Raw genomic sequence first — 13035 nt, 5'->3', positions numbered from 1 at the left:
CTTGTGTTGCTGACAAGCAACAAGCAAAGATGCTGACTATACCAGGGGCAGAGTGGCTAAGACCAATTGGCCAAGAGTCACCAGAGCCTTTCCTCCATTAGGGAAGCTTTTCCGTCTCCCAGCTCCTCTGTGTTCCCACCGTGCCCGGCACAGGCTTCCACCATCCTGCTCTAGTGTTCTTTCACTGTTATTTTCCCGTGATTATCCATCTGTTAGAGAGATACAGTTTTATGTGCACCACAGATGTTTATTGGGTACCTCCATCCATAGAGGCCGCCTGTTATTTGCCAGGCACTGCACGAGGTTCTGGGATGTAAGGATAAGTAAGACATTGGCTCTGCCCTTGTGGCATTTCCTGACTTGTCATGAAGATGGGAAAACAGATAATTTAGAGCTACGCCCAGGTTAGCGCCCTCACCACGCCTGGTGTGGCCAAATGGGGGTATCCTGGGAAGCTCTGTCATCCTCATCCTCCAGTGGAGACCATCTGACCATATTTGGGAGGTGGGAGAGTGGCGAGAGGAGGGGAGGAAGTGGGAGACAGCCCTCCTGCTCCAGTGAGACACTGTCCACGTTCTCCATTTATTGTTCTCTCTAACAATAGGGCACATGGCACAAAATGTGCCACTGGGCAGGATTAGAAGTCCTGATGTGTAAGGGCTGTCACTGTGTCCTGCTTTGGCAAACAAGAAATATTTATTAGGCATCTATTGCAATAATAAGGCGAGTTCTGCTTACATTTGGGTGATACTTTATACATCAGGTTCCCATTGAAAATCATTGGCTCCTCTTACAAATGACAATGCTGAGGCAGGGAACCTATTGGGTTCCTTAAAAGTCCCGACTGAACTACTTAGAATTCAGGGTCCTGATTCCCCACCCAGGCACTTGCCACTAACCCATACTGCCTAGACCTTGTTTGAGACTCTGCAAAGATCCTCTACCTGCCTGAGGATCCCACAGTCTAGGGGAAGATTCTGTACTCCCTCTTGATGGATGTAGGGCAAAGATGTGTTGATTGAATCACAGCCCTTGGTTTTTCCCTGAGTCAAGTGAATCTATAAGATCTCCCTTTCCTCCAATCTCCTGTTGGGTTTCATGATGAGAAATGCAAGATAAGAGTGACTTTTCAAGGGGTGCAGGAGATCAGAGCTGCCAAAGGAGGCTTTGCTGACTCACAGCTGCCAGTGCATGATGTAATTGCTGTGAGATACAGCAAGATGGGAGAGGGAAGAGGAGGCCGGGCTCCTGTCTCCCTCAGCAGGATTCTCTTGTTTGCTGCAACTTGCAGCCAGGGATGGGATGCTGAGTCTCTGGGGCCAACACACGGATGTGTTGCGGATACAGGCCAGTCTTATCATTTCTATTTGCTAAGGTTTGGAAAGATTTCTGGCCTCTGGCTTGCCTTCTGTTGATGAGATGATATATGTAGAGCCCTGAGCATATAGTAGGTGGGTAATAAATGATCACTGCTGTAACAGTAATAATTACAGCAATAATGATCTTAACAGTTACTGGAATAAAGCAGTAGTATTAGAGCAATAATAATTTAGTGACGGAATAGTAAACATATTAGAGCACTCAGTGGCCTGGTGTGAGGGTTCTGCTGGGTGTGGTCCACCCAGTGGGAGAGAGTTTTATTAGTGATGCTGATAATAAAAAGCAGACTGTGTGAGAACTCTCTGTACTTTCCTCTGTTTTGCTCTGAACTTAAAACTGCTCTAAAAAGTAAAGTCTATTAAAACATCTTTTAAAAAATAAAAGGAAGAGAAAGAAAGCCAACTGGTGATTGTTGGTGGTGTTATTTTTCAATGCTCTGAAGACGACACACTCCTTTATTTCCTGCACTGGGGTGGACCCGCTTACCCCACCCTTGGTATGCCACTAACAATAATGTTACTTTTAAATTGTTCCATTGGCTGTGCACGTATTCAAATGAGTTGCATGTTAATGAGGAGGTAATGTTTGTTAGTACGATGATAATCAATGATCAATCGTTCAGTGTTTCTCTGTTCACAACTGGGTGTTGAATGCTGGTGAAACTGGCCCCCAGGGTACTGCTGGGACTAACGGCCACAGGCCTTGGGCCTTCTCTGGCGCTCTCCACTGAGTTAAGCAGCCACATCATCTCTACCCAATGAGGCTGCAACTGAGTTGCTTGGCTGTGAGCAGCTCTTCTGGAGAGCACCCACCACACCCTAGCATCTAGGGACATCTTCCCTAATCCACGGATCAGGGCAGGTCTTGTCCCCAAGTCATCAATATGTTGGCTTCCTTTCCTTTGCCTAATGAAAGGTTCTCTTTTCCTTTGAGCAGGAAAATGCCCATCTGATCAGAGAAGTGGACATAGACAAGGTCTCCGCTCTCTCCAGGGACCAGGTGGAGGCCATCAAGCAGCTCTGGCAGGACCCGGGAATCCAGGAATGTTATGACAGGAGGAGGGAGTACCAGCTGTCAGACTCTGCCAGATAGTGAGTACAGAGCCCCAGGCTGTGGCCACCCAGGGTGCTTTCAGGCAAGCATGGCCACACTTCAAGGGGGGAGAAATGAGCTACTTGCTAAAATGAGGCACCCGGGGGCCACACTACCTCCCTTCTGCTCGTCTGTATCCCATTCTGACTTTCGGGTGCCTCTCTTCCCACCTCCTGAAATCTTCAGTCCCCCTGTGGAGCCCCAGATCGCTCTCCCTGCCCATATCTACCTTTCCTCGTCAAGTTCTAAGCCTCCGTCCTTTTCAATGAGAGGGTAAGTCAAATGTGGGCTTCCCTTGGTGGGACTGATCTCATTTGGGGTGCTGAAACTATCTGATTTAAACCAGGACTACATCTGCTTCTGGCTTCTACTTCCCCCTCTCCATATCCCTCTGCCTTCTGGGTTCCTGATCAGTAGACAGCAGGTCCAAATGCCCTAAAATCTAAAATCAGAGTTTAGAAGCGCAGTGCAATACACCCGTCGGTGGCTGATCTGGTGCTGCCCTCTAGTGGGCGAGATAGGCTCTGCGGGCCCAGCCATGGAGAAAGCTCAGTCCGGGAGCCCTTTGTTTGCCTACACATTATATTTGGGATCCATAAGGCTCTAGTTTTAAATCAGTAATCCATTGCGTGCACACTCTCCGACAGAGATCACAGGGTTTGATTTTATTAAGAATTTCCCAAGGCAGTGCCTCCATCAGCCAGATCACTGGGCAAATAGTTGTCGTGGTCCTTCTTGAAGGGGTGAGGATTCCTGCTTCTGCAACTCAGCTCCTTTCCTCTTGACCTGTGTCATTTCCGCCCTCTGAAGGCCCTGGAATCCTTTCCCCAGAACCATCCCCTCCTCTTCAGGTGCTGTCATTGCCCTCCAAGCTGGTGTGGGTGGGTAATTCACCCATCATCTGGACAAGCCAGCGGGCAGAAAAGGAAACCAGAATCTTACCTCCTTAGTTTCACTAGCCTCCCTTTGGCATTTGTCCCAGGCTGAGTGTTGAGTGACATTAATCCAGGTTAGCACAACCAATCTGAGTACAGGAACATTTAGGTCCAACACAGCAGCAAAGGAGGAAAAGGAAGTAAAATAAGCCCTGATAACGTCGTTGGATCAGCATAGAAGACAGCTGGCAGGAAGGAAGGCCGTGTCCCCAGGAGGAGGGCAGACTGCCTTTGACAGCTGGGGAGCCAGGGACGGTTCCAAGTCAGCCAGGGCATCCCTGGCCCTTCCCTGGGACAGCCTGTGTCATTTGCTTCTGTGAAGGCCCTGGGGAGTGGCTGGGGCTCTTGATGTAGATCAACTTGGAAAAGAGCCACTGGGCCTGCTGTAGAACTCAGTGGAGCCCTGAAAACTGGGGCAAGTCCACTGAGAAGAATGTGGGGAGTGGCTAGGGTGGTGGACAGAGCTGCAACAACAGAGAAAACGGCCCTCACAGACCCGGACAGTGCCCTGCCTTTGGAACTGGCGAGACCCCCGGCACTTGGGCACTTCCTTGGTCCAGGTCAGTGGTTGTCATCCACTCTGCTGGTACTGTCTGCTTATTTGGACAGGCATTCATTTCACAAAAATGTTGTGTGTGTCTGCTGTGTGCCAGGCACTGAGGTAAGGGCTACAGGTACAACTGGTGCTCTCTGCCCTGAAGGAACATACAGTCTGGTGGTACAAGACAGGTGTAAATCAAAATATCACAAACAGAAGTCCATGACGATAAGCCCTGGGGCCATACATGGGGGTGTAGGTCACAGAAGGCTGACCCAGTGGTTTGCTTCCTGCGCTGAGGGCTGCACAAGAATAGGGTTTGCCTGTTACCTCTTGGCTCCCCTTCAGGCCACATGTTCAGCGCCAGCAGACCTAGGTGAGCTCTGCCTGTAAGGGGGTAGGTGAGGGGTGGGGTGGGGGTGGGGGGTGATAAGGCGGGGCCACCTCTGTTTGCAGGGGGCTCCAAGTCACCAACGCCGTCATTGGCCAGGGCCTCAGCTATTTACGCAAAAGTGCCTCTTTAAAAGGCCTTAAGATTAAAAAAAAGTAGTGTCCTCTTGTTTTACCACAGAAAAAGTGACATGTCTTAAGCTTAGGGCTTTAATATTTGGCCAAAAATAATCCAAGACAAGCTTTGGGTTATTTTAGGTGTTCAATTTCCCAGTGTAACAAGGAACTTTTTCTCATTTTGAGAGGACTTCCCATTGGACTAACTCATTGAGCCAAGTGTCCAAGAACAGCATCTACATTCTGTAATGTTCTTGGATGAGGGCGTGTGGGAGGGAGAAGGACCTTTGGAGAGAGGAGGACACATGAGCTGTCAGAGGGCCTGTTCCAACCTCCTCCTCCTGTGGCCCCGCTGGCTCCCTCACTGGCCAGAGTGATGGAGCTGAGAACCAGAAGGAAGAGAGGCGAGATCTGCACATTTCCCAGAAGGCTCACAAAGGCTTCTGATCCATAGTCTCTCCACACAGTTGTAGGAGGGCTGGAGTGTTGGCTCTCACGGAAGTCACTGATGAATCCGTGAATCTGAGTAGGGTCACTGTGAGCTGGGGTGACTTCCTGGAGGGGCATCTCCCTTCTCAGCCTCTTGTCGCCTAACACCAGTTACCTGACTGACATCGACCGGATCGCCATGCCGTCGTTCGTGCCAACGCAGCAAGATGTGCTTCGTGTCCGAGTGCCCACAACCGGCATCATCGAGTACCCGTTTGATTTGGAAAACATCATCTTTCGGTAAGTCTGTCGCCCCGACATAGTCCGTTAAGAATCTGTCCAGGCTTAGAAGTCCCCAAATGGAGTCTTAAATGTGTTACTGCTAAAAGGGCTTCCATCTCTTAGGGCAATATTGGCCCTCTCCATCACAGGGTATTTAGAATTGTGGTTGGTCTTAAGTCCTACAGTGGAGAGGAAACCACCTTTCTATTCCCCTTAGAGAAGAAGAGACTCCCTACTGAAGTCTGGAATGATTCTTATGTGTAAAACACACACACACACACACACACACACAGATGTATATTTCTGTAACCCACAGATTGAAGATACTGTTGAATATTTCTCTTCCCTTCTAGTCTCTTCTCCAAGATTTATCACTGCAGATTTCAAAGGACTTTTATATCTGTTAGCTCCCTTGTTCCTCCTAATAATTGGTACACACGCTTGTCTAGTTGAGACAGCGTAAGTACAGTCCTGCCGTGTCCAGGTCCTGTCCGTACCCCAGCTGCATCTCAGTGCTTCTGGAGCACTGTCATGTCGGGGGAGCCCCTTGATATTCTGCATCTCTGCAAGCACATGCCCTATGCCTGTGTGCCCATAAATTTATCCAAACCTTTTCAGAATCAACTGCTACTTGCAACTTCCAAAACCTGAATCTGGTCCACAGATGTATTCTCTTTAGCCCACTTGACGTTTAAAAACATTTTTGAGCCAATATTTATAAAGATTGGGCTATTTTGCTTAAAACATTTGCTATCTCTTGGTAAGTTGGGGGATAGTTTCTCTTGAAAAGTTGGAGGATCTGGTCCAATAGCGAGCCTGCGTCTTTGTCCTGCTGCAGTTGCTGCAGTGGTGTAGCAGCCATCCCTTTAGACAGGGCCCAGCACTCTTGAAGTACATGCTTTTCTACTCTAGAGAGGCCCCTTGGACTCATTTCCATAAGCTGGTGGCATCCAGCTAATGCAGAAAGGATTTGTAGATTAACTGGAGGAGCCAGTGAAACAAGAAGCGGGAGGGCTGGAAGGAAGCCCAGTGGTCCTGAAGCCTGCCTGCCTGCCTGCATTTCTACTCTTTTGTGTCTGGTGTCCTGGCACCCTCTGGTGGTTAGGGCAATGCCCAAGTGGATGCTTGAGCTTTCTGCCTGGACTATTGCAGCAGCCTCCTAACCAGTGTCTCCAAGCAGGCTCCACCTGAGTGACCTCGGCACGCATCTTGAGTAACTTCACTTACATTCTGGGCCTCCTTTGCTAAGAAACATCCAGTGGTTCCTCATTGTCTAAAGTAGCAGTGCTCAAACATTTTAATCTTAGGATCCCTCTTTATTCTTAAAAATTACTGAGGACCCTAAAGAGTGTGATTTCCATGTCCTTTCCCCCAAAGAGTCATATGTTTCTGTTAAACAGGATGGTGGATGTTGGTGGCCAGCGATCTGAAAGACGGAAATGGATTCACTGCTTTGAGAGTGTCACCTCCATTATTTTTTTGGTTGCTCTGAGTGAATACGACCAGGTCCTGGCTGAGTGTGACAATGAGGTATGCTGGGTGAGGAATTCAGTTAGCTGCGTAAGACAGAAACCTATTTCTGCAGTTTGCAAGAAGCCAGCCAGCTCTGGCATTAGACCCTATCCCTTAGGTTAAATCACCTCGCTCTGCAAAGTGAAGTCTGTGGGCTAACAGCACAGGCGTCACCTGGGTGCTTGTTAGAAATGTACACCTTATGAATCAACCCAGACCGAATAAATCAGGATCTTTAAGATCCCAGGTAATTTGAGAATCACTAACCTAGAATCCTGGTTCTTAAACTTAGGTGTACACTAAAATCCCCAAGGGACCTTAAAGAAAAACCTGGCGGCTGGGGCCAACCCCAGAGATTAATTTAATTGGTGCTGTGTGTGGCCTGAGCTTGGGGATCTAATCTAATGCACTACAAAGGGTAGAGCCACTCAAAACCATGGGTCTCAGCCTTGGCTGCATATTTAAAAAAAAAAAAAAATCTTTAGGACCCTATAGTAAAGATTCCTATTTCCTGGTTTTGAGTTGGGGGTATCTTCACTAAGCCCCCTGGGGATGTTAATATACAGCCAAAGTTGAACAACACTATTTCTAATAAACTTCGTCTGAGAACAGGCTTCCCAGCCTCCATGCACCCCCAAATTAGGTCCCTAGCTGAGTTGGCATGGGGAGTGTTGCCATATGCTTGGAGCTGTCCTGGGCCTGCCTGGGATAGCATCTGCCCTTTGCTTGCCCTGGAAGGGACTTGCTCAGGGCAGCTGGGACTGATCCACCCCAGTCAGGCATTCAGTGTCCTCTGCAGAGTGGCCATGACGCTGGCTGGGTGAACTCCGTTAGCTGGATCTGCCTGGAAAGTGAAGGGAACCATCGCAATCACTTCTTTGTGAGGTTGGGGGTATTTTCTGTGTGATAACCATTGTCTTTTCCCTGACCCTTTGCACAAGACCTCTTGACCTTTTACAATAGAAATATCTCTTGCTTGTAGGGCATGAAAGTAAATCAATAAAGAATTCTTTCCAGGATTAGGCAATAATTATGAACAGATTCTATCTGGTATTTCTTGAGAGCAGACATTTCTCTGAGGAGCACAGTTACATTAGCTTATTAGTGGAGGATTAGCCCATTTACTAGTGTCACTGTGCAAAGAAGAATAGAAATCTTGGCAGCTGCCCAGCTCTTACAGTGGAGAGATTTTTTTTTAAAAAGCAAAGGTATTGAGTTACCAATATGAAAAATTAGCTCCAAATTTGTCTCAGGAATTACCTAGGACATTTCTCGGGAAACTCAAACATTAGTCAGGTGCGCCAGGGGTAAGTACCTTACCCTGATGTGCCTAGAAATTAAATATTTTCTCCTCTTTGAAAAATCCTAGGTATCTGGGGGAAAAAATCCCAGGTTGCCACTCCAGACTTTTCCATCCTAGTTGTAGATGTGTGTTGCATCCACGCACTATGCTGTATAGGAATTGTTTTTTCATATGTTGTATTTCCTTGGAGATCATTATTGATAAGGTTATAATAAATTTTAAAGAAGCTTTAAAAAGAAGTGAGATGTTACCTTTCTGGTAGTAAAGTCCAGAATTGATCTCCAGAAGCGTACTGCGTAGGATAATGGGCCCAGGAGTTGGGAGTTGTAGGAATAGAAATTTAGGGCGTGTCCCTCTGGAGCCGGTGCACTGGGCTTTCGTGTTTCTCAGTCTAAAGGAAGGAAGGAAAGTGCTTCTTTCCTCTTAGAAATACTTGAGAGCAGAATGCTAGCTAGAACAATTGTTTGTCACCAGATAAGATCTGTATGTGCCCTGTCTGCTCTCCATAAATTAGGATCATTTAATATTTTCTTGCCAGTGTCTAATGGCCAGAAATGATTACTGTCCTTCTACATAGCTTCCACTAGATTGTACTATTATACAGTCTTGGAAAAGTAGTTAAATTTTGTGAACAATAGCATGCTCACCGATAAAATGGGGACCCTTTCCCCTTGGGGAGCTCGCTTGTGTTACACACGTGTCAAGCATGGTGCAGGGCAGGTGCTCAGGAGCGTTAGTTCCCTTCTCTGCCAGCGTCCAGCATTCCTAAGGGCGGTGGCCCTGCCGGAAGAGCCTTCCTTCCTCTCATTGTCACCGGCCTCCCAACACCCAGCCTGGAAGCCCACACCCAATTAAAGTGTGTCTCAGGTCGGTCTGCAGCTCTGAACTGGCCCCACTTGGTAATCCCAGTAATTATACACAGAAAACTTCCGTCAACTATGGGTTTGAACCTTCTTTTTCCAAGTTGCACAGAAGCCTTTTTTATATCCTTATGTGTTTTGGGGTCAGAGGAGTTTAGGTGCTACGGGAGAGGAGATCTGGAAGGGGGTGATTAATGAGAGGGTGGGGACCAGGGAAATAGCGGCTGGAGACCCCACTTGCTCAGCAGCAAGGACAGCGACCTGGAGACGGCAGCTGGGTAAGAGGAGGACAGATGGGTGGAGCCAGTGATTTGGTATGTTGTTCCCAAAGTGCTGCTTTTCTTTCTAATTTATCCTAAGTCTCTTGTTTTCCACTTAGAACCGCATGGAAGAAAGCAAAGCCTTATTTAAAACCATCATCACCTACCCATGGTTTCTGAACTCATCGGTGATTTTGTTTTTAAACAAGAAGGATCTTTTGGAAGAGAAAATCATGTACTCTCATCTAATTAGCTATTTTCCAGAATACACTGGTAAGTGTCCATCTTGCTGACCTGGCCTCCCTGGCATCAGTTCAGAGTTCTCAGCATGGCTCATAGGGGCCTCCCTGATCTGCCTCTAATGGACTTTCTCACCATTCCCCACCTCTGAATGGAAGCGCCAGTTGAATCACTGTATGTTTTCACCTCAGCACCTCCGCACACGCCTCTCCCAATGCCTGGAATACACTGCCAGCCAACTCCACTTTGTTCTCTGAGACCCAGCTCAGGCACTTCCTCCTTTGGGAAGTCCACGCCCCTCATGCTCCCTTGGGGGCCTGGGCTTGCCTTGCTCTCTCTTGGCCTTCAGCTCTCACCCCAGTCAGATCCTGAGGGCAGAGACTGTGCCTGACTCACCCTTGCAGGACCAGTCAGGCCCTGGTCCAGGGCCAGTCAGAGCACCTGGCACTTCTGATGTGTAAGGTGAAGTGTGGCAGCCCTTTGCCAGACACAGGGTAGACGCTGAAGGTATCTATATGACCTATCCAAGGCAGAAGACTTTATGCCCTATTGCTAATTATTTCTGGTGCAGAAACGTTACCAAGTTTGACATTGATATTTAGAGGAGTAGTATTTAAGCACTCTCCTTTTCCCCTTTATTCACCACATTGCCATGTAGTATACACCTCTCAAGCTTTAGAGTCAGACTTGGGTGACTAGTTATGTTAGTCCCCATATTCTTTCTCTTTGCTCTCTTAGTTCACTTAAGAATTATGTCTTCAAAAGTGGTCCAAATCAGAAAATTAAATTAGGTCACTATTTTTCAACAAATCTCCTTAAAGTATGATTTTTAGATACCAGGGGACACTTTAAAATACTCTTTTGCAGGCTCATAATAAGGTGTAATAAAAATAGTGTCCCAGGTAAATGAGTCTCTAGAGATAAGACGGCTCAAAGGAGGAATCCAAATAAGAACAAGAGTACATTGAAAATGATTTGGGGAGGACCTGGTGGTGAGTTGGGATCTTTCTTTTTTATTCCTCTAACTGCCTTCATGACTAGGACCAAAGCAAGATGTCAAAGCTGCCAGAGACTTTATCCTGAAGCTCTATCAAGATCAGAATCCTGACAAAGAGAAAGTCATCTATTCCCACTTCACATGTGCTACAGACACAGAGAATATCCGCTTTGTGTTTGCTGCTGTGAAAGATACAATTCTACAACTAAACCTGAGGGAATTCAACCTAGTTTAAAAGCTGCTGCCCACTCCTCACCCAGGCGAGAAAACCGGCTTTGCAAGCTCCTCGTGTTTTTATTTGTGAGTGAGTGCTTCTGACATCACCCGGCCCAGCGCAGAGGCAGCACCAAGTCCGTCATGCAGGCCACAGGGGTGGGGACGGGCGATGGAGCGTGTAAGATATTTGAGTTTAGCAAAACCTTTTCAAAGTCTTTATTCCCAAATTGTTTTTACATTTCTTTTCTTGACTTTAGGCTGTAAGATTTTTGTGTAATTTTTGAATTTGATATTTTATAGAATTTTTAAGAACCACTGTGATTTACGATTTTGTTTTTTTTAATTGAAGTGTGTGTAAGAATAGCCGTTAAAAAAATCACATAACAGAGGACTCAATTTATAGGTCATGCTTTGAGACCTCTAGGATTATCCTTTTTTTAACTAAATCTTGTAATTGAGTGTTTTTCTCTCTTCATGCTGAAGTATACCTTTAACATGCAACCAGAGACTTTTTTTAAAAACAGTTGGTTCTTCTTTGTGTTAACTTTCTAAGTCAAATTAATGACAGTATCAGTACCTCTAATTTAGTTTTGCCACAAATTGATCACTATGGAACCAAAGTTGACATAAGAAGATAAATGGACTCTAGATAGTATATATGTTGTATTGGTGAAAAATGTGTGTGTGTATGTGTGTGTGTGTGTGTGTATATATATGTGTGTGTATGTGTGTGTATATATATATATATATATATATATATATATATATATGTAAATTCCAGTGTAAATGACCAGGTCTTATAAACTTATGAAGTAAGTTTAAAAACCCAACCTGTTTAACAAATGTAATGTAAGCCCTGCCAAAGGTCTGATGGCCACCACAGATTTGCTGTTTGAACCATGTATGCTGTGCCTTTCTGAGGCAGCTAAGAATATACAATTTTTCCATTAGCATTGGATTATGTTGTGTTTCCTTGAGCTCACGGTTGATTGATTGATAGTTATGCTCCTAAAAAGAATGCTGTGACTTTAACAGTTAATAACTCAGAAACTTTCTAAATGTCCTTAGAGGGGAGGAAAAATAATTTTCCCTACACCCTTCTAGGTTCTTGGCTGAGACCTCACCCCTGTAATACAAGATTAACAGGAGAAAAGTAACAGAAGTCTAACACCATTTATACCTCCTGTATACATGGGAGCTACCCTGGAAAACTGAGTTTAACTCCCCTGAAATGGCCCAAGCCATCACCTTAAATACCTTCTTCAGTTAAAGACACAAGAAAGATGGAGGAGGAGGGAAGGTCAGTTATAGGAGGTTAACAGGTAAAGCACAGTAAATAAGGGTAAGGTTGTTTTGCAGAATTAAGTTGGGCACCTTCTCCATTGATAAAGAGTTTCTTGTCATTTAGAGTCACGCTTCTCGTCTAGGTACCGAGAGGGAGACATGCTTAAAATGGAGAGTTCCCTTATAAATGTAAATTTCCCTTACAATAGGTTTTCAGAGCTTTTCCTGTGTCTGTTACTTCTTAAAAATAATCACCAAAAAGCACATGAACAGATGCTAAATCAAAACTACAATGAAGTATCACTTCACACCAGTCAGAATGGCCATCATCAAAAGATCTACGAACAATAAATGCTGGAGAGGGTGTAGAGCAAAGGGAACCCTCTTGCACTGTTGGTGGGAATTTAAATTGATATAGCCACTATGGAGAACAGTATGGAGAGTCCTTAGAAAACTAAAAATAGAACTACCATATGACCCAGCAATACCACTCCTGGGCATATATCCAGAGAAAACCATAATTCAAAAAGACACATGCACCCCAATGTTCATGGCAGCACTATTTACAATAGCCAAGACAGGGAAACCTAAATGTCCATCAACAGAGGAATGGATAAAGAAGATGAGGTACATATATACAATGGAATATTAGCCATTAAAAAGAATGAAATAATGCCATTTGCAGCAACATGGATGGACCTAGAGATTGTCATCCTAAGTGAAGTCAGAAAGAGAAAGACAAATATATAATATCGCTTATATGTGGAATCTAAAAAAATGGCACAAATGACCTTACTTATTTACAAAACAGAGTCACAGATGTAGAAAACAAACTTACGGTTACCAAGTGGTGGGGAGGGATTAAATTGGGAGATTGGCATTGACACATATACAGTACTATATATAAAATAGATAACTAATAGGAACCTACTGTATAGCACAGGGAACTCTACTCAGTACTCTGTAATGGCCTATTTGGGAAAAGAATCTAACAACTAAACTAACTAACAATAATCAGCTCAAAGTAATCCTTATACTGAAGAAGCAAATTTTGGGGTGGCATATTCTGTTCCTCGTCAGTCCTGTCTTTGAAAGTTCAATGAGGGACTTCCCTGGTGGTCCAGTGGGTAAGACTCCATGCTCCCAATGCAGGGGGTCCAGGTTCAATTCCTGGTTGGGGAACTAGATCCCACATGCATG

At 45.5% G+C, this 13035-nt stretch overlaps 1 protein-coding gene across 1 annotated transcript in view; it reads left to right on the top strand.

Annotated features, from left to right (window-relative positions):
- Positions 1-11724, top strand: part of GNA14 (G protein subunit alpha 14) — a 205602-nt gene extending 193878 nt beyond the window's left edge. The window contains exons 3-7 of the mRNA XM_081236843.1: positions 2317-2471; positions 5053-5181; positions 6564-6693; positions 9218-9371; positions 10380-11724. Coding sequence (XP_081092969.1) covers positions 2317-2471; positions 5053-5181; positions 6564-6693; positions 9218-9371; positions 10380-10570 — 759 coding nt within the window. The 3' untranslated portion in view covers positions 10571-11724. The remainder of the gene's footprint in view (positions 1-2316; positions 2472-5052; positions 5182-6563; positions 6694-9217; positions 9372-10379) is intronic.
- Positions 11725-13035: the final 1311 nt, after the last annotated feature.

This window comes from Mesoplodon bidens (genome assembly GCF_964165515.1).
Source record: "Mesoplodon bidens genome assembly, chromosome: 6".
Taxonomy (NCBI): domain Eukaryota; kingdom Metazoa; phylum Chordata; class Mammalia; order Artiodactyla; family Ziphiidae; genus Mesoplodon; species Mesoplodon bidens.
Note: the sequence above shows the minus strand (reverse complement) of the source record. Positions and strands in the feature narration are given on the sequence as shown.